The sequence below is a fragment of the Somniosus microcephalus genome, chromosome 17, assembly GCF_052327205.1.
Source record: "Somniosus microcephalus isolate GS21.2 chromosome 17, FLI_Smic_1.0, whole genome shotgun sequence".
Lineage (NCBI taxonomy): Eukaryota > Metazoa > Chordata > Chondrichthyes > Squaliformes > Somniosidae > Somniosus > Somniosus microcephalus.
The window spans coordinates 13079301-13106881 of NC_141003.1; the positions used below are offsets into that span (position 1 = coordinate 13079301).

Consider the following 27581-nt stretch of genomic DNA (forward strand, 5'->3'; position numbering starts at 1 on the left):
TTGGTTCCGTTCGGAGGGACCACGTGCGTGATCTGGTAGGGGTGATAATGGTTCAGATGGGTCATCTTCTTCTGTTTCGTCTTTTCCTTTCCTGCTTCTTGGAGACTCTCTGTGCTCCGCTGCCAGCCGCATGCACAGTTCCTCCTCCTCTTTCTCCTGTTGCCTTAGCAGCGCCACCATCTCCCGGTGTTTCTTAGACTTTTTGTGATTCTTCAGGGTTTTTGCACTTCGGAAGATTTCCCCACAAGCTGGGCAGAACAGGTCATCGTTATAGTCGGTGTCGTTCAACAGGACGTGGTAATAATCGGTGTCGTCCTGAGCTAGGCCAGCGAGAGGGTCTTTTATTTCCTCCATGCCCAGCTGGACGTTAGTCAGCTTTTGTTCCAATTCCAGACATCTCTCCTGAAGAGACTTCTTCATGTGTTCAGCTTCCTCCAGCTTTTTCTGGGCTTCCTGCAAGTCTTTTACTAATGACCTCATTCGTGATTTCAATACTTCAACTTCATTCGGAGATTGATTGATCGTATTATTCAATCCCTCTACTGGAGCAGTTGTTTCAGCATTCTGTTGTTCAACATTGACGTGAGTCAGCGTACTTTTGGCATCCAAGGGTTGCTCTGCTGCCATCTTCTCAGTCTGTGTTGCAACCTCAGCTATTTCAATAACTTTTGAGAGCTCCAAACCCCTCTCCTTTGAAGATTTAAGCTCATGTTCAAATTGTTCCCATTTCAGAGTCTTGTCCCTCAGCATATGAAGGAGTTGGCTGACCGTTAACTCTTCTGACATCATCCGTTTCCCAGTAGCTGCAGGGATGTTTATAACCTTGCCCTGGGGCTCCTTTGCTGTTTCTACTTCGCCATCATCCGCAGCCTCCACCATTCGAATTTCCACAAATGAATCGTCCGGTGATGCTGCACCCAACTTCAGTAGGAGCTCGGAATTCATGGCGACCAAATCAGCCTTTTCTGCCTGCAACCTGCTAACAAGCGCCTTCAGTTGCTGAACATCTTGCTCCACCAGATTAGAGCACGCACCTTCAGAAACCGAATCAGCTTTGATTCGTTTGGCCTCCTCGCGCAGACGGTTTGTGTGCTCCTGCTCCCTTTTCTCCATCAGCTGCTTCTGTTGTCTTTCCAGATTCTCCCACTCTGTGTCAAAGAACTTTTTCATTGCTTTCATCTCTTGCTCAAGACGGCAACTCAATTGTTCTAATTGCTGTTGTAATTTGAAATGGAGTTGAGTTCGAGCCCGGTGTTCCTCAGAATTGTGCATGTCTGTAAACTGGACAGACTCAGAATTCTCTGTCAAACTATGTTGTTGTTGTTCAGTGGAATTCTGTTCTGAAACTTTGTTCTCCTCTGAAGCATAAGCATTTATGCACTCCTTCATTTTTCCAACCTTAGACAGCAAGTCCATTTTAGACTTGTCTTTCGCACCTGGGCTGGTCTTATCGTCATCAGTTTCAGAGTCTGAGCTGATTGTCTTCACCGAGTTCTCACTCATTATTGCTTTTAGGTAGTGCCATTCCATGTTTATTTCCCTGATCCACTCCTGTCCCAGAAGTGGTGGACCTCCCTCAGGTAGTACATATAAGTCCATTCCTTGGTGTTCTTTGCCCTTGTCTCTCACCTTGACTTTTATCTTTCCGATGGGGTATACTTTATGCCTGTGTATGTCTGCAATACGATCTTGGTATCTCTCAAGGGTATATGTGAGAATAGCCAGTTGTAATCCCTTCGATTTATGACTGATAGGGCTGATCCTGTGTCCAATTCCATTTTTACTTGGACTCCGGCTATTTTTAGCATGACCCAGATAGTTTGTAGGTCAGCTTCCTTACTCACATTGTGAATTCTCAGACTACCCAGTTCCTGGCCGTTTGGGTCTGAATCCGAATTCTGTTCATCCGAACTCTTCTCAGCCACCTTGTGTACCTTGCTGTACTTTTCCTGCGGTGACTTTTTTTTGTTGCTGGTCTTCTTTCCTGACCGGCATACTTTAGCTATGTGACCAAGCTTGTCACATTTTCTACATTCCTGGTTTTTAAACCAGCATTGGTTCTGGTCGTGTGTTGTCTTCCCACAACGATAACATTTCGTTGTACCTGAAGTCATTTGATCCACGCTGAGTACCGCTGCCTTCAGCTGCATTTCTGCAGTGCCTCTCGCTGCGGCTTCGTGCGATGCTGCAATAAGGACAGCCTTATCAAGTGTAAGATCGTTCTCTTCTAGCAGTCGCTTTTGTGTTCCTTCCTTTGACAACCTGCACACGAACTTGTCTCTCAATGCCTCTGTCAGATTTTCCCCAAACTGACAGTATTTCGCTAATCTACGCAGTTCAACCAAGTATTCCGCGTTGCTTTCCTCTTTCCGTTGCGTTCTCGCATAAAATTTGAATTGTTCCGCCAACATCAGCGGTGTGGGGTTCAAATGATCCTTCAGGACAGCAACAATATTAGCGAAAGTCTGATCTGCCGGTTTAGCTGGTGATAGAAGATGCTTCAATAGCCCGTATGTCTTCGCCCCCATTGAGTTTAGTAAGGTTAGAGCTTTATCATCATCTGCTATTTTATTGGCCTCACAATATATCTCGATGCATTCTACATACGTGGCCCAATCTTCCACCTCGGAATCGAAGTCGTTGATGTCACCATGCTTAGGCATCTTCACTATCTTCTTGAGAAACAACGACGAATTTATTCGTTACTTTTTTTTTCCAAAAATGGCGGTTTCCCGCGCTTGTCTTCTTCCCCGCCCACTTTCAAAATGGCGGTTTCCCGCTCCTGTCTTCTTCCCCGCCTACTGGCGGCTTCCCGCGTTTCTTCCCCTGGCGGGAGGGGTAAGCTTTGCTCTCGGGCGACGACCGCTGGCTTTCGGGGTTCGCAGCCTGCGCGCTGGCTTCAGTGCGTTCCTTGTTCCCTTTTCTCGGCAGGGCAACCGGCGCTGGGGACAACCCGTTGGCGGCGAACAGTTCCAGCCGCTGGGCGGAATCTCGCTCGGTCTCCCTCGCTCGGTCCCGTTCCCCCTCGCTCGGGCTCTGTCTCTCCCGCTCGCTCGGGCTCTGTCTCTCCCTCAGCGGCTTCCAACCGCGCCTCCCAGCCCTCTCGCAGTCCGGTCCTTTCCTCCCCCGGCTGCGGCTGAGTTCTCCGCGGTTTTATTTATTTATTATTTTTTTATTTCTTCCCGCGCCTTACGATCCCGGTCGCAGCGCCTCGCGGCCTCGGTAGCTGCCCGGCCTTTTTCGCCGGTCGCGGTCGAGCTGTCTCACGACGCTGTTGCATCTCCCAGCCCGCTTGTAGCCCGGTCTCTCACACCGGCTGCGTTCCCGCTTGTAGCCCGGTCTCTCACACCGGCTGCGTTCCCGCTTGTACCGCGGCTTCCGTGCCCTACGCTGCCCCAGTCTCAGCGTCTCTGGCCCCGACTTCTGTCCGGCTCCTTTCCCCCGACCGTGGTCGAGTTCACCGCCCTTATCCTCCGTTTCTTTTTATTTCCCCCCTACTCACAGTCAACGTGGCCGACTTGCTTCTCGTGGCTGATCGGCTCACTCACCACCGTGACAGGAGGGACGATTACTGCCTGTTGCTGATGGAAGGCTTTGTGTCTGAATTCTTCCTTCTTCCTTGCTCTGCAGACTCGAGTCTTCTCTCAGCAGAACGACGAGGGCGGATGCCTCTTCTCGACGCTCGTTAACTGCTTCGGATGTATCGCTGCCGCAGGGTAAGATCGAACTCGTCGCCACTGTAAAATCTGTGTGTTATATTGCAAATTATTACACAGACTACAAGAGTAAACTTTAACAGGACTTTACTATTCGAAGGTCAGGGCGAATCTGCCCAATCACTCATTACACAGCACTTATATACCGGTGTGGTCACCACCGGTATTACAGTATACCGCAGCCAAGATAAAGTAGTGCAACACCTAAAATAGTTCTCTTAAAGGTGGACGGTTACATACACTACAAGTAGCGTTTCACAGGGCTCAGTACTAGGTCCCTTGCTTTTTGTGGTATATATCAATGATTTAGACTTAAATGTAGAGGCATGATTAGGAAGTTTGCAGACGTTACAAAAATTGGCCGTATGGTTGATAGTGAGGAAGAAAGCTGTAGACTGCAGGAAGATATCAATGGACTGGTCAGGTGGGCAGAAAACTGGCAAATGGAATTCAATCCGGAGAAGTGTGAGGTAATGCATTTGGAGAGGGCTAACAAGGCAAGGGAATACACATTAAATGGTAGGATACTGAAAAGTGTAGAGGAACAGAGGGACCTTGGTGTGCATGTCCTCAAATCCCTGAAGGTAGCAGGACAGGTAGATAAGGTGGTTAAGAAGGCATATGGGATACTTTACTTTATTAGCCGAGTCATAGAATATAAGAGCAGGGAGGTTATGCTAGAGCTGTATAAAACACTAGTTAGGCCACAGCTAGAGTACTGTGTACAGCTCTGGTCACCACATTACAGGAAGGATGTGATCACACGAGACAGGGTATAGAGGAGATTTACAAGGATGTTGCCAGGATTGGAGAATTTTAGCTATAAGGAAGGATTGGATAGGCTGGGGTTGTTTTCTTTGGAACAGAGGAGGCTGAAGGGAGAGTTAATTGAGGTGCATAAAATTATGAGGAGCCTAGATAGAGTGGATAGGAAGGATCTATTTCCCTTAGCAGAGAGGTCAATAACCAGGGGGCAGAGATTTAAAGTAATTGGTAGAAGGTTTAGAGGGGAGTTGAGGAGAACTTTTTTCACCCAGAGGGTGACGGGGGTCTGGAACTCACTGCCTGAAAGGGTGACAGAGGCAGAAACCCTCATCACATTTAAAAAGTACTTGGATATGCACTTGAAGTGTCGTGACCTACAGGACTACAGATCAAGAGCTGGAAAGTGGGATTAGGCTGGAGAGCTCTTTTTCCGCCGGCACGGACATGATGGACCGAATGGCCTCCTTCTGTGCCGTAAATTTCTATGATTCTATGATTCTGGACTCCCCCACCAGGGGAAATAGTGTCCCTCTATCTACCCTCTCAAATCATTTAATCATCTTAAACATCTCAATCAGATCACCCCTTAATCTTCTATACTCAAGGGAATACAAGCGTAGTCTATGCAACCTGTCCTCATAATTTCATCCTTTTAGTCCCGATATAATTCAGGTGAATCTGCGCTGTACCCGCTCCAAGGCCAATCTATCCTTCCTGAGGTGCGGGGCCCAGAACTGAATGCAGTAAAATCTAATATGGCGTGATGGGGCCTGGGCAGCAGCGCTCCAATGCACTGTGCCACCGAAAGATAGGGTGCAGCTGTTCCTCGGCTGGCATGTACCCGATTGTAGCAAAGATGCGTCATCCTGAGCACTCTCGCACACCCAGGGACTGGATCAGAAGCATCACAGACAGGGACCCGAGCAGGGCACCTGGTCCTTTCCCTCCCCCTTTCAACTGAGCAATGGTACATGAAAGAGGTGATGGGTATGAACAGGGCGGTGCTGGTGGGGGGGGGGAATGAAATACCACCTTAAAAGAGGCAAAGAAATCTATTCCTTGCAATGTAACACAAAGTTATTTTTGCAGATATTCGGAGGGTGATTTTCACACAAAAGTTGCGCCGGGAACTTGCGGTCCTGATGACGGCAAACCGGCAGCGCTCGCCATCATTTCGCCTTTGAAACTGACCGCAACTTCGGGATGTAGCACGTGCGCAGCCTAACGCGGGAATCCTGAAGTTGCGGTCAGTCATTCTCTGCTCCGACACTGACCGTGCCCCCTGCCCCCACCCCCCCACCGCCCCCCAGTGAAAACTTCCCCTTTTTCCGAATAAATATCGCTGTTAGAAACCCCATAAAACGTTAGACCTATTCAAAAGAGGTGTAACTGGGTTTTAACAGCGATCTGAGTAATAACTACTGCTAAACAAATGTTCTGGCCCTGAAAAACTAATTGTATATTGGTGGAATGTCAAATTTCTCCATTGTTAAAAATAATTAGATTTTAAAATTAATTAAAAGAATGTTTTTAAAAGGTTTGCTCATGATATTTCAGCTTCTACATTTAACCCAAGGTGTATGCCCCAATCTTTATTTCACCACCTGTAATTAAAAAAAATGATTGATTATTAGTGCTTTCTATTTCCTGGTTCCCTGTCTGTGAGAAATCTGCAATGTGATTGGCCGCTTAGACAGCTTGCTGACGTCTCAGCAGCTCGCGCTATGGAATTCCCACTAAACTAGGCTGATTTCAACTGCACGCCGGAAAAGCCAAACTTCTCGCCACCGAGATGGTGAGATCTTTGCGGGAAGCTTACTTCGGGGCCGGCGATGAACGCCTTTGCTTTCCCGCTGACCGCACATTCCGGGCCGTGAAGATTACAAAAGCTATCGGTGAGTTTTCTTTTTACATTTGAAGCCCACTTTCAAATAAAGAGAAAACACAGGAGGCACGTGCAGGATTTTCTTTTTACAAGGGCATGTGTTTGCAACTAGTTCTCAGACCCGTGCAACTCGCAAGAGAGAAAGTGTGAAAAATTCCTCTGGCTGAAATCAGTTCTGAGGCGCATCTCGGCAACACAAACTTATTTTATATAAAAATTTGTTTGATAACTTTCCATGTTTGACGAGGCAGAGGGTGTTAGCACAAGAGAATCGAACCCTGCCATTTCAGGCACTAAGCATCAAATGCTCTCGTACAAGGTACCCCGTAGCCAGTTGCAGGCTAAAGCTCCCATGTGTGCCCACTATTTACCTTAATTAAAGCCTCTTACTCCACCAATATAGCATTTTCCATATCCCACACCAGTCCTCCGTGTGACAACTGAGTGTGAACATCAGTTAATGAAGTATGAGGAGAGATTGGGTCGATTGGGCTTATACTCGCTGGAGTTTAGAAGAATGAGAGGGGATCTCATTGAAACTTATAAAATTCTGACTGGACTGGACAGACTAGATGCAGGAAGGATGTTCCCGATGGTCGGGGAGTCCAGAACCAGGGGTCACAGTCTAAGGATAAGGGGTAAGCCATTTAGGACAGAGATGAGGAGGAATTTCTTCACCCAGAGTGTGGTGAACCTGTGGAATTCTCTACCACAGAAGGCAGTTGAGGCCAATTCATTAAATATATTCAAGAAGGAGTTAGATATATTTCTTAAGGCTGAAGGGATCAAGGGATATGGGGAGAAAGCAGGGACAGGGTACTGAATTTGGATGATCAGCCATGATCTCAATAAATGGTGGAGCAGGCTCGAGGGGCCGAATGGCCTACTCCTGCTCCTATCTTCCATGTTTCTACGTTTAATACCAATTTAATGCTGTGGGTCCCTCAGTTTACACAGGACCATTCCAGCTGACAGGGCGGGGAAGCATCGATTCCATCAGTATGGGCTGCGTTTGAACACAGATAACTCGAGCTGAAAGGACAGTTTGCTCAACCCAGTCCCACAGATTTCTTTTTAAAACGTGTCTTTGCCTCGAAGAACCTTTTAGTGGATTCCGAGTGCCACTTTGGGGAAGGAAATACATCAGAACATGGAGGATGCGTAGGAGTGGGGAAGCTCACTGCAGTATCCCAGCAAATATCATATCCCACGGTACTTCGCTATTCAATTTTTCTTCAGGTACTTGTGCATTGTGTAGAAATGTTTGATTTTTTGCCTCACCTGGGGTCAGATCGGGCCTACTAGACTGTGAGCGAGAGTCCCTGCACAGACTGCTACCATCGTTACCCACGGAGAGGGTCCTGGGCACACTGAAATCTGGGTGTGCAGTAGAAGCTGTACTCTGACCCCAAGGACATCGTACAGAGGAATGTACGAAGGGAGGTTTCTCTCTGCAAAAACAAAGGCGTTTTAGGAACATTAGATAGTCCAAAGCAAGCCACGGCCAGCTGGCTACATTCTTTCTAACCATACAGATTGTCCTCATCATCATCATCAGGCACTGGTGAAAGATACGTGTTTATTTTTCCGTTCACTTTATTTTTCATCTCCTCTCTGTTCTTCTCATTCTATTTCCCAGTTGATCGGGCAGGCAGGTGACTGATCCCTTGGAACTCTAACAACGGCCCGGATGGAATTTACAGTCCGGATGACGGTGAGCCGGCAGCATTCGCCATCATTCCGCCTTTGAAACTGACCGCAACTTCGGGATTTGGCGCGGGCGGAAATCCTGAAGTTGCGGTCGGTCATTGACCGCTCCTCCACAGGCTGCGCTGTGCCCCCACCCCGCACAGAACTGGCAATCTGTGTAATCACCCAAATCAGGGAAACTGACCAAGACATCGGATCTTTTGCAGTAAGTCCTCTGCTAAATTACCCACTAAAAGTTAGACACAAAGGGGGAGAAATTGGGTGAGTAACGCCAGCTGTTAGCGCCTAAAGAGGCAGTCAGTGGCTGTAGCGCCACTGGCTGCGTCTGCGGCGATATTCAGTCAGGGCGCTAATGGTGGCGTTAGGCATTTGCGCTGCGCCGCCACCGATGACGTCATCGGTGTGCGCAGCGCCCCATTCGTGCCCCGTTCGCGATATTTGGTAGCCAACGCCGCAGTTGCGCCGCTCGCTACCCGCGCCCGGTTCACGGGGCCTTACTGTGCCGGCAGCGGCGCAAGTTAAGGTGGAGGTGCGGGGCGGCCGCTTTTTCGGCGGCCGCTTGCCAGCACCTCCGTCCCCAGCCTCCTAACCCCCCGCCGCAGCATTGCCAGCTGTTTCCTGAGAGCCCGGCACTTCTCCTTGGTGCCGGGCTCATTTGCCGGCACTCGCGAGCGGGGATCGCGCTGTTGCAGGCACCTCCCCCTTAACAGTGGGAGGAAGGCCTGCAGTACCGAAGCGTGCCGTGCCGCAGCATGTGGCGCTGCGGCACGTTGCGCTGCAATAATCAGTTTCAGCGCCCTAAGAGGGACGCGGAGCGCCTCGAGCCTCGCCCCGCCTCCCTCAAGGGGCACTGAAACTGAATTTCTGGCGATCGGTATCACTCCGATCGCTGCGCTAAATCCTGCGCTCCGCCGACTTTTGCGCCACTTTGGCGCCCCAACCCAATTTCTAGGCCTTAAAGGGATTCGGTGTAACTGGGGTTTTAATGGCGTTATTACTGCTAAACAAATGTAAAGGGCCTGGAAAACGAATTTTAATTCTGTGCAGTGTGAAATTTGCCCATTTTAATAAAAATTTAAATTTTAAAGAAACTTTTCAAAAAATTAAAACTTTTTTTTAAAAGTCTGTCCATCTTTATTTCAGGTTTGCCTTTTCCCTATGTGTGAGACCCCCAATCTTTGTTTTGCTCTCTCTAACATTTTTCAAAAGTTAGAATTTTAAGAGCTTGCTCACTTCCTTGTTCGCTGTCTGTGAGAATTCTGCCTTTTGATTGGCTGCTTAGACAGCCCGTTGACGTCACATCAGTTCGCACAGGGACTCCCCATCAATTTCCGCTGGTTTGAATTGAAGGTCGTAAAACCCAAAATTCTTGACACAGGGATCGCGAGAGCCTTGTGTGAAGTGTACTTTGGGGCCAGAGGCGAACGCCTTCGCTTTGCTGCTGACCGCAAATTCCGGGCCATTGCTTCTCTGTAACCTGACATTGACCTGATGCATGTGCAGTTTTTCTTTTTAAAGCCGGCAAGCTGGCTGAGCGGGACCCCTGGCTTAAAGGGAATGTTGCTCCACTGCAATATTTGGGGAGCGCTGCATTGTCAGGGGTTTAACGTCTTTCGAATGAGACGTTAAACCGAGGCCCTGTCTGCCCTCTCAGGTGGATGTAAAAGATCCCATGGCACTATTTTGAAGAAGAGCAGGGGAGTCCTGGTGTCCTGGCCAATATTTATCCCCCAATCAACATCACTAAAACAGATTATCTGGTCATTATCACATTGCTGTTTGTGAGAGCTTGCTGTGCGCAAATTGGCTGCCGCTTTTCCTACTTTACAACAGTGACTACACAGCAAAAAGTACTTCATTGGCTGTAAAGCACTTTGGGACATCCTGAGGTTGTGAAAAGCACTATATAAATGTAAGTTCTTTCATTTTCCTTTATTTGAGTTTAAAATAAAAAAACTATTTAGACTGGAATATTGAAATGTTTGTGCTGACTGGTAAAGCTACCCAAATTAGAACTGGCTGAATTATTAGGTTGTAAAAAGAAAGTAATTTAATATATAAATATTTTAAAGAAGCCATTCTTTCTCTCTGATGAAATTGTTTTGTGGGAAGTTTAATGATCAGTAACATGTCATTCTAGAATGGTACACTAGGTGGAGCTGTATGTTGAGTAGTGGGGCTACCCACAAGGCAGTAGTCAAGATGGATGCCTGTACACTAGTCCACATGGCTGAATAAATGACTAGCTCAAGCTAGCTGTTCATAATGAAAACGTCTATTTATTTATGAACATAACATGGTATCAGGATTGGTAATATCTGCTGAATATTGTGAAACGCAACATGGAGAATTTGAAGCCACCGGAGGGTTTGAAACTCACGGGGAATGTCGAATGCAATTGGCGGACTTTCAAACAACAATTTGAACTCTATATTGCTGCCATCGGGTTCGGTACGATGCCAGACGCAAGGAAAATAGCGTTACTGCTCACGGTTACAGGCCCGCAGGCGACAGAGGTATTTAATACGTTTGTATTTGATCAAGAGGAGGACAGAGACAAAATGGATGATGTGCTAAAGAAGTTTGATACACATTGTTCTCCCAAAAAGAACGAGGCCTATGAGAGGTACGTGTTCTGTTCACGGACACAGCAGCAAAATGAGACTTTTGATAGCTTTGTGACCGATCTGAAACTGAAAGCACAGACATGTAATTTCTCTGAACTGAAATCATCCATGATTCGTGACCAGATTGTGGTATTCATGATAAAAAAAAGTCAGGGAACGTTTGTTGAGAGAAACCGAACTAACATTGGAGGATGCTGTGAAAATATGCCATGCCAGTGAGCTAGCTCAACAGCATGCAAAGACTTTCAGTGAAATTAATAATAATGCGACTGTAGTGAATGACAGTGCTGCTGTCGGTGCTGCGTCCTACGAGGGGAAGAAACGGGCACAACAGGAATGCAAAGCAATCGGAGGATGGAACTTTCAATTGTAAACGCTATGGTTACCAGTACCAGTCAAGACAATGCCCTGCATTTGGGAAAATGTGCACAAAATGTAATGGAAAGAATCACTTTGCCAAACAATGCTTTTCAAAAGTAAAAACAGAGAAAGGGCAACAAGTCAATGTGATTGAGGACACTGATTTCAGTGAGACATTTTTTGTAGGAATGGTGTCATGTGACAATATCGAAAAGGATACAGAAAATGTGCAGCCCTCAGGAATGGACAATGCTGAACATAAAGTTAATGCAGTAAAAGAGGACAAATGGATGATGCCACTGCAGGTAAATGGAGCATTAGTTACATTGAAATTAGACACTGGGGCAAAAGCAAACTTAATCAGTATGAGTGACATTAAAAATATGAAAGAAAAGCCCAAAATACAGAAAAAGTCAGTACTACTGAAGAACTATACTGGACAGAAAATAAATAGCTTAGGTGTATGCACACTTAAAGTGACAGTCAAAGACAAAGTGCATCATCTCATGTTTTCTGTTGTGGCTGAAGGATTTGATTCACTACCAGGTGACAAAGCTTGTGAGGACTTAGAACTGGTCAAGAGAGTCTACCGTATAAACTGTGCCATAAGCAGACCAGATGACTCGGTGGATTCTGTAGTGAGTAATTTCCAGGATGTGTTCAAAGGATTTGGAGTTCTACCATTCACTTACTAGATCCAGCTAAAGGAGGATGCTCAGCCAGTGGTACATGCTTCACGGAGAGTTCCACCACCCCTGCGTGACCGGCTCAAGAAAGGACTGGACAGAATGACCACACTAGGAGTCATCAGGAAAGTCGAAGAGCCAACAGACTGGGTTAACTCCATGGTATGTGTAAAGAAACAGAACAATGATCTAAGAGTATGCATGGATCCAAAGGACTTAAATGCAAACAAAAAACGTGAACACTACCAGATTCCCAAGCGAGAAGAAATCACCAGTGAAATGTCAGGCGCCAGATACTTCACAAAGCTCGATGCCTCATAAGGATTTTGGCAACGAAAACTGGATGAAGAGAGCACCAAATACTGTACCTTCAACACACCATTTGGCAGGTATTGTTTCCTCAGAATGCCTTTCGGGATAATATCTGCATCTGAAATCTTTCATAGAGCGATGGAACACATAATTGAAGGTCTGGAAGGAGTTCGGGTCTATGTTGATGACATCATCATCTGGGGCTCCACACTGAAAGAACACAATGAGAGACTGACTAAAGTGCTACAGAGCATACGCCAGAATGGACTGAAGCTCAACAAAGCCAAGTGTCAGTTTGGCATCCAGGTAGTCACTTTCCTAGGAGATAATCTATCTGATAGAGCAATAGAGCCAGATATGGAAAAAGTAAACGCCATACTCAAAATGCTCCGACCCACTGACAAAAAAGGAGTGCTATGCATCATGGGGATGATAAACTTCATTGGAAAGTTCATTCCTAACTTGTCAGCCAAGACAGCCTGTCTGCGAGACCTGCTACATAAAACAAATGAGTTTGCATGGACAGAAAGACATGAACAAGAGTGGATGAACCTCAAAACAGTGCTGACAGCCACACCTGTACTCACCTTCTTTGACCCAACAAAGAGAATCAAAGTGTCAACGGATGCATCAAAAGATGGCCTAGGCGCGGTCTTGCTACAAGCAGAGGGTGAAGATTGGAAGCCTGTTGCCTATGCCCCCAGGTCTATGACTGATTCTGAGTGTCGCTACGCCCAGATTGAAAAGGAATGTCTAGGCTTGGTAGTTGGAGTAGAAAAGTTCCATGGCTACATATATGGACTTCCCACCTTCACAGTTGAGACAGACCACTGCCCACTGGTTGCCAACATAAAAAAAAAATCTGAATGAGATGTCTCCAAGGAATCAATGACTCATGATGAAGCTGCAAAGATATGACTTTGAACTGATCTACACACCAGGCAAACACATAGTGTTAGCAGATGCACTGTCCCGAGCACCCACAATGAGTCATGTGAGCTCTACTGAGGAAGACGTGGATGTTCATATGAGTATGGTCACTGCTGCGCTGCCCGTGTCAGACACAAAATCAAAGCAAATAGCAGAAGAAACAGTAAAAGATACAGTGTTACAAACAGTAATAGAGAACATTCATCATGGTTGGCCAAAAGGTTCCTGTCCAAAGTACTATCACATCAGGTCAGAGTTAAGTGTCGCAAGTGGACTATTACTAAAACAGAACAGAATAGTCATTCCACAGGCTCTACGTCAAGACATGCTCAAAAGGATTCATGAGGGACACCTCGGAATTGAAAAATGCAAAAGGAGAGCAAGAGACACTGTTTATTGGCCTGGCATAAATAAGGACATTGAGAACACGATAGGCAAATGTGAGACATGTCAGAAACACCATAACAAACAAGCAAAGGAACCAATGATAGTAGCTGACTTACCAACAGCACCATGGCAAAAGGTTGGTATGGACCTCTTTCACTTGAATGGTAAAGACTATCTAATAGTGATTGACTACTATTCTAACTATCCTGAGATGGCGCTGCTCTCAAGCACATCAGCAAGCAATGTCATAATGCATGTTAAATCCATCTTCGCCAGACATGGAATTCCCAGGATTGCCGTTAGCGACAATGGTCCGTGCTTCAACTATAAGGAGTGGCAACAGTTTGCAGCACATTATGACTTTCAACACATCACATCCAGTCCTCTGTATGCTCAGTCGAATGGTAAGGTAGAGAAAGGTGTTCAAGTTCTCAAACAGCTACTGAAGAAAGCAACAGAAAGCAAGTCTGATCCTTATCTCGCCCTGCTGAGCTACCAAGCCTCCCTTTTGGACTGTGGTTCTTCACCTGCTGAGCTCCTAATGGGTCACAAGTTGCGCACCACGCTACCCTGCTGTGCAAAAGAAAAGCAGAGTAAGGAACTAAGACAGAGACTTCAACTGTTAAAGCTGAAACAGGAATCACACTATGACAAGTCATCTAAAACTCTGAAACCATTGACACGGGATGATGTTGTCAGGATTGAGGATCCAAATGCATGGAACAGGAAAGCTACAGTTCTTGAGGAAGTAGGACCAAGGTCATACACTGTTAGAACTGAGGAAGGACAGATTCTCAGGAGGAACCGCCGTTCCCTCCTGAAAACACAAGAAACTATCCAAGAGCAAATCGATGACAATGCCGTAACTGAATCTTGTCACTCACCACCAGAACAATCTAACACAAACACACATACAGGCTCTCATGAAAACACATCAGACTTACCTGTGCTGAGAAGATCCACACGTGAAGTAAAAAAAGCCTGATAGACTTAATCTTTGAGTACAAAGAAAACTATAATAAAAGAATGAAAAGCTTAGAGTTCATAAAGTAAAGCTTTGAAAATGTGTTGACTGTTGTGAAGATGTTTATGTCGTTATGATTGATTGATATTGATTTTGTTTAACCTCTAAGGAAGGGGGATGTAATGATCAGTAACATGTCATTCTAGAATGGTGCACTAGGTGGAGCTGCATGTTTAGTAGTGGGGCTACCCACAAGGCAGTAGTCAAGATGGATGCCTGTACACTAGTCCACATGGCTGAATAAATGACTAGCTCAAGCTAGCTGTTCATAATGCAAACGTCTATTTATTTATGAACAAAACAGGAAGGAGAAATTCACTGACACATCAACACCAGAATGCAAACTATAAATGACAACCTCCCCTGCCCCATTCCCCACCCTTTGACTCCAGTAACAAACCTCGAGAACTCTCAGCTATCCCCTCTGACCCGCAACCACTCTGATGCAGCTGAGTAAGAGAAACCGTGCACACTGCTTTCAAAGACTTCTTTTCAGTGCCATGAATCTGACTCTGACTTGCGGCCTGTCAGAGTAAATAAAATTTGGCAGGCTCAGAAGGCAGCATTCCCTCTTCTATGAGGGCAGTGTTGGTGCAGTGCGTGTATGAGTGGAATCGCCCCTTTAATCTGCGACAGTTCTCGTAAAGGCCGTGAGAGGCCAGTGCACGGACAATGTGGGTAGGAATTCAACTTCACAGCATCCAATGCTTTTAGTGAGTTGTGTCCTGTGTAACTGTCCAGAAACTGCAGTATCATGAATATCACCTCCTTATCTCAGAGACATCTTTGCCAAGCAGTATTGGGTGTCACCTCAGGTAAACAGGGCACTATGTTCATCACCACATATACTTACTTTATAGATAAAACCGCTGGTGAAAAGTAGCACATGTTTGAAGAAGTCTCATCCTTTTCCTTGTCTAGTTGAAAAAGGCATTGGATGCTGAGGAGAGAGTTCCAATGTCCGACTACCCTTTGTGCGAAAAAGTGCTTCCTGATTCACTTCTGAATAGCCTGGCTCCAATTTTAAGATTATGTCCCCTCATTCTTAATTCAGAGGAAATAGGCCTAGAAATTCAGTATAGCCACTTTTGGGGCGGTAAAGTCGGGCGGCCGCTAAAGTTTGCGCCCAGCGCAAAGTGGAGGCCACTTCGCCGATATTCAGTAGCTTTGGCCAAGGAGTTTGCTCAAGCGCTAAAACTGGCGATGCACGGCTATCTTTAGGCGCTAAGCCGGCGGTGCAGAGTGATACCGCCGAGGCCGGGCGCAGCGCAGGTGTGGTCATTTCTTGATTGACAGCAGACACCCTGGCGCCGGCCAGCTCTTAAAGGGGGAAGGGTCGACTTGGTCTGCTGCCACGCCCTGGATACTGCAGCCCTCCAGCTAGGCCTAAACACTGCTGCTGGAGAGAAATAGCGCCAGCAAGGATGCAGAGGGCCCGTGAGCGAGCGCAGCGCTTCTCTGCCCATGATTTAAAGGTGCTGGTTAGGGCTTTGGAGAGGAGACGCCATATCTTGTTCCCAGACAGTGGCAAGAAGCCTGCCACCAGGGTGTACAGGAGAGCCTGGAGGGATATCGCCCAGAGGGTCACAGCCACCTGCGATGTCCCCAGGACTGGTGTCCAATGCCGGAAAAAGTTTAACGACCTCACTCGGATTGTCAGGGTGAGTACCCTTTCCAGTGTCCTCCTCATCCTTGCATGTGCACCTCACATTATGGGCAAAGGGACCTCAAAGCCCGAATGGCCAGCCCTCATCCAGCAGCTATGGCACTGGCATGAACATCAATTGCACTTTCTGCACTTTACACACTGGCCAAGCTATTCGACCATGGGAGGCAGTGCATACAGCAACAGGGCACCACACTGGCCAAGCTATTTGACCATGGGAGGCAGTGCATACAGCAACAGGGCACCACACTGGCCAAGCTATTTGACCATGGGAGGCAGTGCATACAACAACAGGGCACCACACTGGCCAAGCTATTTGACCATGGGAGGCAGTGCATACAGCAACAGGGCACCACACTGGCCAAGCTATTAGACCATGGGAGGCAGTGCACACAACAACAGGGCACCACACTGTACTTAGAGGCCGTCCTTTCTCTTGCAGGCCAAGCTGGCCCAGAATCTGAGGAGCCGGACTGACACCGGGGGAGGCCGTCCCCAGTTCCAGCAGCTCAGTGACCTGGAGGAGCGCGTGGGTCGACTCATGGGTGGCCAGCTGATTGGCCCCGTTGCATGTGGAGATGCCGACCCTGTGCTGGGCCCCAATGGTAAGGACATGACCTTTTGGACCTCTCTCGTTCCCCTTGCGCTTCAGATCTACATCCTTTGCCACTGTCCGACCAATGCGCTGAATGCCACCACTCATGCCTCCCTCGCTGACACCCTGTCCTCACTCTAAAGCTACTCTTGTGCCTTCCTGCTTTCAGCTGGTGAGGAGGAGGTCCCTGAAGCTGCCAGTGACAGTCCCTCGGAAGAGGAGGACGAGGAGGAGCAAGAGGAAGGCGGCCCATCGGGGGAACCCTCATCCGCGCCAGGGGATGGCAATGGAGGGGACACGTCTTCCCTGGAGGAGAGCCAGGGGGAAGTGTTGCAGGGGGGTGTAGCTCCTGTGCTCAGTGGCGTCCAGCCACGCGGGAAGGGTCGGCCAGCTCGGCGGCCTTCTCCCCAGAGGGGGGAAGTGTTGCAGGGGAGTGTAGTTGCTGGGCCCAGTGGCGTGCAGCCACGCGGGAAGGGTCGGCCAGCTCGGCGGCCTTCTCCCCAGAGGGGGGAAGTGTTGCAGGGGAGTGTAGTTGCTGGGCCCAGTGGCGTCCAGCCATGCGGGAAGGGTCGGCCAGCTCGGCGGCCTTCTCCCCAGAGGGAGAGTCCGGCCTCCAGTCCGGAGACGGTCCTCGCCCAGGAGGTGCGCCCCCTCGATCAAATGTCCGCGGACTCGGATCGCCGGCACACCGAGTTCATGGGGGTTGTGGCACGGTTGCCTGAGGCCATCGAGTCCCTGGCTCATAGTGTGTCCGATTTCGGGGCCTCACAGGCCAGGGGTTTCGAGCAACCCGGGGCAGCACAGGCCAGGGGTCTCGAACAATTCGGGGCAGCACAGGACGCGAGTCGGGCCAAATTCAGGGCAGCACAGGACGCGAGTCGGGCCGAATTCAGGGCAGCACAGGACGCGAGTCGGGCCGAATTCAGGGCAGCACAGGACGCGAGTCGGGCCGAATTCAGGGCAGCACAGGACGCGAGTCGGGACGACTTCAGGGCAGCACAGGCAGCGAGTGGCCAGTTGATCAGTGGTGCCGTGCAGTCACTGGCTGGTCTGATGCAGGCACAGACCAGGGCAGTACGGGCACTCACTGCTGCCACACTCGCTGTCTCAGGCAGGCATCGCCAGGGCACCCGCTGCGCTGCAGCAGCACAGCGGTCTGGCCTTCAGCAGATTGCTGCGCTTGCTGCAGTGCCAGCCCGGCCGAGTGCCAGTGTCTCAGGCGAGCAGCGAGCGCCTGGCATCAGCCAGCTTGCCCCCATTGCTGCAGCCGCCACTGCCACTCCCCCAGCGAAGCTGCCACGAGCTGCTGGAGAGACTGATGCTGCCCAGCCACAGCTGCAGCAGTCAGCAGCCGGCCCCTCGAGGGCCAGAGCTCGTCTAGGCCGACCCCCAAGGGCATCTGCCGTCACGCCATGTGCCCCTCAGGAGCCTTCCCCCAGCCTTGCAGCACCCACAGGGCCCAGGTTGAGGCGGAGCAGCAGGTCGGCCAGGGGCCGGAAAAGGCTGGACAAGGACTCGCCCTCTCGGCACACAAAGTAGAGTGTGTTGCCAAATGTTTTTTTATATGGGGGTGATTGTGTTGTCTATGGGGGGGGTTGTTTTGGTAAGGCCGAGGATGAAGGCCATTTGAATGGAAAAGTTTTGTTATTCCTCCCCAGGTTGTGGGAGTGAGTCATGTGTTTGACTGTTTTTTGGGGGTGTTGTCTGTTTTTGGGTTTCATGTGGGAAGGGCCCTGAGTTTGTTCAATAAAGCTTTTTCTTTATTCAGCTTGTCCATGTTTGATGTTTGAAGTGGTTGTTGCGTTAACCGGCTGAGGGCTTGCGGAGCGGCTGCATTCATGTCCCTTCATTGCCACAAGCCATTCCCTGACAGGGGGCCTAGAAGTGTCGTTCAATAAGCCGCCGACGGACGGCCCTTGGACCTTGTGGCTCCCTCCTGGGCTGGTACTCCTCCTCCTCCTCCTCCTCCTCCTCCTCATGGTCCTCCTGCTCCTCCTCCTGAGGTGGTGGTCCAACGTGAGGTGGCAGTGCCTGAGTCCTGCGGATAGCCAGGTTGTGCAGCATGCAGCAAACGACGACGAACTGGGAGACTCTATCCGGCGAATACTGCAGAGATCCGCCAGAGCGATCCAGGCAGCGGAACCATTGCTTGAGGACGCCAATCGTTTGCTCTATGATGTTCCTTGTGGCTTGATGGCTTTCGTTGTATGCCTCCTCAGCAGGGGTCCTGGGCGCGCGGAGCGGGGTCATGAGCCATGTACACAAAGGGTAGCCTTTGTCCCCGATAAGCCATCCTCTTGGGGGAGGCTGTGCCTGGAACATGTCAGCCACAGTAGTCTGGCGCAGGATAAATGCATCGTGGCTGCTGCCTGGAAAGCGGGCATTGACAGCTAGGATGTGCTGCCTGTTGTCACACACCAGCTGTACATTGAGGGAATGGTAGCCCTTCCAGTTGCGGTAATCCTCGGCATTGTCGATAGGTGCCCGCAAAGCCACATGCGTGCAGTCAATGGCGCCCTGCACCATGGGGAAGTCCGCGATCCTCGCAAATCCGACTGCACGCTGCTCCTGCCTTTCCAGGGTCATGGGGAAGGAGATGAATTGGTGTCTCCTTGTGAAAAGGGCATTGGTGACCTGCCGGATGCAGCGATGCACGGCGAACTGGGATATGTTAGCTATGTCCCCAGCAGCGGCTTGGAAGGAGCCGCTTGCATAAAAGTTCAGAGCCACCGTGACCTTCACTTCCACCGACAGAGACGTCCTGCACATCAGCTGTGGACGCAGATCTCTGTGAAGCAGCTGGCAGATCTCTGCAACCACCTCCCTTCTGAAGCGCAGCCTCTTAACACACTGCGCGGCAGTCATGGTGAGATAGGACACCTGCTGGCGGTATTCCCTGAGTGGGTAAGGCCTACGTTGCCGACGCCTGATGCCCCCTCTGCGTCTAGGCATGGCTGCCCCTCTCACACAGCGTCTGCGAGCCCTTCGCACATAATGCTGGAACTGAGGGTTGGCACCCCATGCAGCCCCCATAATATACTTGCAAACAATGAAATCACAATGAGGCAAATTTCCAAGCTCTGGCCAGAAGCCAAAAATACCTCTCCTATGTTGGGCCAAATCAGTAAGGTCTCTTCCTTGGTCTCTGTCCAGAAATCCGTTGCACAAAAGTCATTGCAGCAAAATGGCTGGCCTTTATAGTTCAGTGTAAGTGACCTTTAATTAGCGCTCCCCGAGGCCCGCAGGGCCTCTGCTGCGTTCCACTTCACAGTTCTTAGCACCGCCACGCCCACATTGGGGGGGTGCAACTGAAGTTCCGGTTTGGGGTGCACAAAGGGCGTTGCACGACGAAATGACGTCATAAGCTGCGCGCGCAGCTGAGCGCGCACAAACACTTTGCGCCGGCGCTAAATGTCTACTGAAGTTGGGCGTAGGCGCAGATCACGCTGCGCCCGGGCGCTAAGTGACTAGCGCTCGAAGTCTACTCCTCTTAAGGCGCTAACGGCTGGCGCACGCAACTGAATTTCTAGGTCATAGTTTCTCCGTATCTACCCTATTGAATCCTTTTAACATTTTAAATACCTTGATCAGATCGCCCCTCAATCTTCTATTCTCAAAGGAATACAGGCCAAGTTTATACAACCTGTCCTCATGATTTAACCCACTAAGCCCCAATAACATTCTGGGGAATCCGCACTGCGCCCGCTTCAAGGCCAATCTCTCCTTCCTGAGGTGCAGTGTCCAAAACTGAAGTCCGTGCTCCGGATGGGGTCTGACCAAAGCTCTGTACAACTGAAGCATCACTTCCTCCTCTTTGCATTCCAACCCCTTGAGATAAAGGCCAACATTCCACTAACCTTTTTCATTACTTTTTGTACCTGCGCTCTAGCTTTTAGTGAGTTGTGTCCTGTGTAACTGTCCAGAAACTGCAGTATCATGAATATCACCTCCTTATCTCAGAGACATAGAAACATAGAAACATAGAAGATAGGAGCAGGAGTAGGCCATTCGGCCCCTCGAGCCTGTTCCGCCATTTAATGAGATCATGGCTGATCATCCAAACTCAGTACCCTGTCCCTGCCTTCTCCCCATATCCCTTGATCCCTTTAGCCTTAAGAAATATATCTAACTCCTTTTTGAATATATTCAATGAATTGGCCTCAACTGCCTTCTGTGGCAGAGAATTCCACAGGTTCACCACTCTCTGGGTGAAGAAATTCCTCCTCATCTCTGTCCTAAATGGCTTACCCCTTATCCTTAGACTGTGACCCCTGGTTCTGGACTCCCCCGCCATCAGGAACATCCTTCCTGCATCTAGTCTGTCTGGTCCTGTTAGAATTTTATAAGTTTCAATGAGATCCCCTCTCATTCTTCTAAACTCTAGCGAATATAAGCCTAATCGACCCAATCTCTCTTCATACGTCATTCCTGCCATCCCAGGTATCAGTCTGGTGAATCTTCGCTGCACTCCCTCCATGGCAAGAACATCCTTCCTCAGATAAGGTGACCAAAACTGCACACAATACTCAAGGTGTGGTCTCACCAAGGCCCTGTACAACTGCAGCAAGACATCCTTGCTCCTCTACTCAAAGCCATTCGCTATGAAGGCCAACATACCATTTGCCTTCTTAACCACCTGCTGCACCTGCATGCTTACCTTCAGCGACTGGTGCACAAGGACACCCAGGTCTCGTTGCACTTCCCCTTTTCCCAATCTATTGCCATTCAGATAATAATCTGCCTTCCTGTTTTTGCCACCAAAGTGGATAACCTCACATTTATCCGCATTATACTGCATCTGCCATGCATCTGCCCAATCACCCAACCTGTCCAAATCATACTGGAGTTTCTCTGCATCCTCCTCACAGCACACACACCCACCCAGCTTTGTGTCATCTGCAAACTTGGAGATATTACACCTAGTTTCCTCGTCTAGATCATTAATATATATTGTGAATAGCTGGGGTCCTAGCACCGATCCCTGCGGTACCCCACTAGTCACTGCCTGCCACTCGGAAAAAAGACCCGTTTATTCCAACTCTTTGCTTCCTGTCTGCCAACCAGTTCTTTATCCAAGTTAGTACCTTACCCCCAATCCCATGTGCTTTAACTTTGAACGCTAATCTCTTATGCGGGACCGTATCGAAAGCCTTCTGAAAGTCCAAATACACCATGTGATAATAATAATAACTTCCGGGAAGTTATGTGCATCACTTCCTGTGAACTGTGAACTATGAACTGTGAACTTTGTACATACATCACTTCCTGTCATATGTCACTTCCTGTTGGACTGGTATAAATAGTGAACTCCTCAGTATTGTAAGGGGCTTCTACCAGAGGCATGGTGAAGACCTCTCTTGTATATAGTGTGATTATAAGTTGTTTAAAGCTTACTTTAAAGTTACTTAATGTGTGAGACTCCTTTTTCTTACATCAATTTAAACAACTTAGTATTTACACTCACAAATACTAGACCTTCGGACAAACTCGGAGTTAAGGATCCAGGGAACCACCCATCATGGAAAAGATCCTTAAACCTACTCGTCTGGACTTGGACCCAAACACACCAGCAGCTGGCAGGGTATGGAAGCATTGGTACCGTACTTTTGAGAATTTCCTTGATGAATGTAACGCGGATGCTCCTACTAAACTGAGGATACTTATCAACTATGTGACTCCAACAGTGTTTGAATATGTTGATGAATGGGATAATTACGATGAGGTGATTCGGGCGCTTAAAAAACTGTATGCCAAGACTCCAAATGAGGTCTATGCTAGACATCTACTGGCCACAGCCCGACAAGGGCCAGGGGAATCGATTAACGAATTCCTTCAAGGACTTCGCAGGCTCAGCATAGATTGTAACTTTCAGGCAGCCTCAGCTGAGCTGTACCGCGAAGAAATGATTCGCGATGCTTTCATCTGCGGGATTGCCTCTCCATTTATACGCCAGCATCTACTAGAAAGTAAAACACTTGAGCTACAAAAAGCTTTTGACCTAGCTTGTTCTCTGGATTTGGCAAAGAGAAATGCAGACCTCTATCAGCTGCCCGGATCTCGATCTGCTGCTGTAACTGCAACCAGACAATCCAAGTGGTCTCAGGTGAACCCTATCATGGAGGAATCTAATCCTGATAATTCTGATGAAGAAGAGGAGGATGACCCCACTTTAGCAGCCTCTTGGCAATCTAGGAAGAAATGCTTCTTTTGTGGAGATGCTTTTCACCCTAGGAAACTCTGCCCTGCCCGCAATGCGATCTGCAGTCATTGCGATAAAAAGGGACACTTTGCTAAAGTTTGCCAATCAAGAGCCTCTACGAGGGCCTATCCAGCTAAGGCCTACCGAACTGCCCCAATTAGGGCCTATCAAGATGCTCCAGCTAGGACCTATCAAGCTTCCCCTCGAGCTCTCTCCCGAAGAAGCACACCGAGAGTTTTAGCCACTCTCTGTGCAACGACACCAATTACAGCTGCTTGCCCACAGAACCTGTTTCATGCAGCTACAAAAGTTTCAATTAAAGGGCATACCTTAGATGCCTTAATTGACTCAGGAAGTACTGATAGTTTCATTAAAGAACAGATTGTTGCGAAATTGAAACTACATGTCTTCCCATCGGACCAGGCAATTGCGATGGCTCAGTCATCACTTAATACCAGAATCTCTGGCTTTTGTGTTGTTGATATGACACTTCATGGTCGTATGTATCCCTCCACCCGACTTTCGGTGCTCAAGGACTTATGTAGTGATCTCCTCTTAGGGCTGGACTTCCAAAAACAGCATAAGAAACTCACCATTGAGTTCGGTGGATCCAAACCCGGACTTACTATTTCTAATATACCATCTAAATTACCGTTTTGTGCATTGTCAGCAGCTTCACTTGATGAACCCTCATTATTTGCCAGTATTCCGCCTCGATGCAAACCAATAATAACGAAATCGCGGCGCTTTAATCAGGAAGACCAATCTTTTGTTGAGGCTGAAATCTCTCGACTTCTAGCAGAGGATATCATCGAACCATATTCGTCGCCCTGGCGGGCTCAAGTCGTCATTGTCAAGAACCCTCTACAACCTCACAAACAGCGACTATGCATTGATTATTTGCAAACCATCAATCAATATACCGACTTGGATGCCTACCCATTGCCACGCATTGATGATATGGTTAATAAACTGGCCGAATACAAAGTGTTCTCAACTTACGATTTAAAAAGTGCCTATCATCAGGTACCCTTGAAGGTCTCAGATAAGCAGTACACGGCCTTTGAGGCTAATGGACGGCTGTACCAATTTCGTCGCCTCCCATTCGGGGTTACTAATGGAGTGGCTGTCTTCCAACGGGCAATGGATGGCCTGGTTAAGCAGGAAAACCTAAGGGACACTTTTCCCTATCTTGATAACATTACCATTGCAGGTCACGATCAACAGGAACACGACGCCAACCTCCAAAAATTTCGGGATGCCCTCCATCGCCATAATTTAACCTGAATGAATCCAAATCTGTTGAGTCGCAACCGACCATCAACATCCTTGGCTACTGCGTAGGCAATGGTATCATTAAGCCAGACCCAGAAAGACTTCGCCCGCTCCAAGAGCTCCCATCACCTAAGAACCTAAGAATCCGGCTTCTTTACGTCGGGCTCTCGGTCTGTTTGCATACTACGCTAAATGGATTCCTCATTTTTCAGACAGAATCCAACCCTTGCTGCATGCGAGATCATTTCCATTGGAAACGGCGGCTGTTGCAGCCTTTAACGTTCTCAAAAAACAGTTGGAGAAAGTGGCTCTTCACTCCATTGATGAGAATCTCCCTTTCGTAGTCGAATGTGATGCCTCGGAGGTGGCAATCTCGGCTACTCTAAATCAGGAAGGTCGTCCTGTAGCATTTATGTCCAGGACCTTACAAGGTGCCGAGCTACATTATCCTCCGGTTGAGAAGGAAGCCACAGCCATCATAGAGGCAGTACGGAAGTGGAACCATTTTCTAGCTCGCCAGCACTTTACATTAATTACGGACCAGCGATCAGTCGCCTTCATGCTCGATAATCGGAAACGAACCAAAATTAAGAATAATAAAATACAACTTTGGAGGATGGAACTGGCCTCTTTTGGTTATACCATTCACTATCGATCTGGCAAGGAGAATGTGGCCCCGGACACCCTCACACGGGCATTCTGCTCCACTATGTCGTCCTCTACTCTCATAGATGTCCATAATGGATTGTGTCATCCTGGCGTTACGCGCATGCTACATTTCGTACGATCACGGAATCTCCCTTTTTCTACTGGAGATGTAAAGAAAATATGCTCAGAATGCCGGCTTTGTGCGGATTTAAAACCTCAGTTCTTCCGCCCCTCAGATGGTATACTCATACATGCAACCCAACCGATGCAACGACTTAGCATTGATTTTAAGGGCCCACTGCCCTCTTCAACTCGGAACACATATTTGCTCACCCTGATTGATGAATATTCACGTTTTCCGTTTGCCTTCCCCTGCTCCAATATGCTGGCGTCCACAGTAATCTGCTGCCTTGAGCAGGTATTTTCTCTCTGTGGCATGCCGGCTTATATTCACTCAGATCGGGGTCCATCCTTTATGTCAAAGGAACTCAAGGACTACCTCTCAGAACGGGGAGTTGCTACAAGCAAAACAACACCATACCATCCCATCGGAAATGGGCAGGTAGAGAGGTATAACGGTATCATCTGGAATTCCGTACGTCTTGCTTTAAGATCTCGGGGCCTACCAGACCAGCAATGGGAAGCAGTGCTTCCGGATGCATTGCACTCTATACAGTCCCTTCTTTCTACAGCCACAAATACTACACCTCATGAGCGGTGCTTTGGATTCCAGTGTCGCTCATCTCATGGGACATCACTCCCATCATGGCTAACTACTCCTGGACCGGTACTACTCCGAAGATACGTTCGGACGTCTAAAAATGAACCCCTCGTAGACGAGGTCGAACTAACCAATGCCAACCCCACCTATGCAAACATATGATATCCCGACGGCCGAGAATCTACCGTATCATTACGGGATCTGGCTCCCTGCCCGCCAGGACCTAGTGGGACATCGGGTGATGGTATTTCACCAGGAAACTCTTGGAATCTATCAGGTACCCCTCTCCAAGATCCTGATCGGACACCAACTAGCTTGGTGCCGGTAGAACCCCGTACTCAAAGTTGCGACCCTCCCAGTACCGCGCACGAAAGTACTGATCCGCCACAGACCAGCTCTGCACCTCCCTCTGAACAGAGACAGACCGACTTTGAACCTATTGGGGCTCGTACACGAAGCCACGATCTCCCCGACCCTTCACAGGGTAATCCAGGCCACACAGACTCTGACCAATGGCCAACCGCATGTAAGCGGACCAGCGACCCTCTACGACGGGAACCCAAACGGGTGCGACTCTTCCTCGTTCGGCGGCTGCGGAACAAAAGGAAGACCACAGCCTTCTAATCCTGCAGGAGGGAAGAATGTGATAATAATAACTTCCGGGAAGTTATGTGCATCACTTCCTGTGAACTGTGAACTATGAACTGTGAACTTTGTACAGACATCACTTCCTGTCACATGTCACTTCCTGTTGGACTGGTATAAATAGTGAACTCCTCAGTATTGTAAGGGGCTTCTACCAGAGGCATGGTGAAGACCTCTCTTGTATATAGTGTGATTATAAGTTGTTTAAAGCTTACTTTAAAGTTACTTAATGTGTGAGACTCCTTTTTCTTACATCACACCACATCCACTGGTTTTCCCTCATCTATTCTACCAGTCACATCCTCAAAAAATTCCAGTAAATTAGTCAAGCATGATTTACCTTTTGTAAATCCATGTTGACTTTGTCCGATCCTGTTGCTGTTTTCCAAGTGCTCTGCCTCTTTTATAATGGACTCTAGCATTTTCCCCACTACCAATGTAGCTTACTGGTCTATAATTCCCCGTTTTCTCTCTACCACCTTTTTTAAATAGTGGGGTTACATTAGCTACCCTCTAATCCATGGGAACTGTTCCAGAGTCTATATATTTTTGGAAGATGACCAGCAATGCATCTATTACTTCTAGGGCCACTTCCTTAAGTACCCTAGGATGTAGATTATCAGGCCCTGGGGATTTATCGGCCTTCATCTTTGAGCAAGCAGTATTGGTGTCACCTCAGGTAAACAAGGCACTATGTTCATCACTACATATACTTACTTTATAGACAAAACCGCTGGTGAAAAGTAGCACATGTTTGAAGAAGTCTCATCCTTTTCCTTGTCTAGTTGAAAATTAACTTGACTATCATTGGTTGAGACCTGATGATCATAGTTTGCGAACCGTTCTCCATCTTTGCATGGGTCCTTTAACTTTGAGTTCCCAGGAGCGGGAGTGAACCAAGCAACAGCCTAAGGGAAGGTCACAAGTCAGTAAAAGGTGATTGATGTGTTCTCATTTAGAAAACATTCAAGATATCATCCAAAATAGCAAGTGCCCACATCAGTGGGTTGACATCTGGTGAGGTCTACACTCACTACCAACATACTGCAAGGCCCTGTGACACTTTGCACTACAATATATCAATGCAGCATTAATAGAATTCACTGCTACCAAACCACTCCAGAGCAATCGCAACACACATTTCTCTTTATTGAAACAATCCACGTGATATTAAGATTATGCATGGGCGGCACAAGCTTTTCTTCCCATTCTCTGCCCTGCTCTTCTTGCTGGGGTGCAATTCCACGGCCCACAGTTTGCCACGCAAGTAGCCATTCTTCTTGTCTGCCAGTCTGGTCAGGGGTTTTTGGAAGGCTGTTTGATTCTGAGGGCCATTGCAATTGTCTCCCATCCTCTCCTCACTTGTGCGTGGGGTGGGGCGAGGTCATTCCCGTTTGTTGCTGTGTGCAGTGACAGTGTAAACAAATGCA

At 48.3% G+C, this 27581-nt stretch overlaps 1 protein-coding gene across 1 annotated transcript in view; it reads right to left on the minus strand.

The window, feature by feature from the left end:
* The window catches only part of LOC147105508 (uncharacterized), a 187788-nt gene that overhangs the window by 16691 nt on the left and 143516 nt on the right, over positions 1–27581 (minus strand). The window contains exons 13-14 of the mRNA XM_086009944.1: positions 26869–27059; positions 7648–7817 (exon numbers count right to left, since the gene is read on the minus strand). Coding sequence (XP_085866070.1) covers positions 7648–7817; positions 26869–27059 — 361 coding nt within the window. The remainder of the gene's footprint in view (positions 1–7647; positions 7818–26868; positions 27060–27581) is intronic.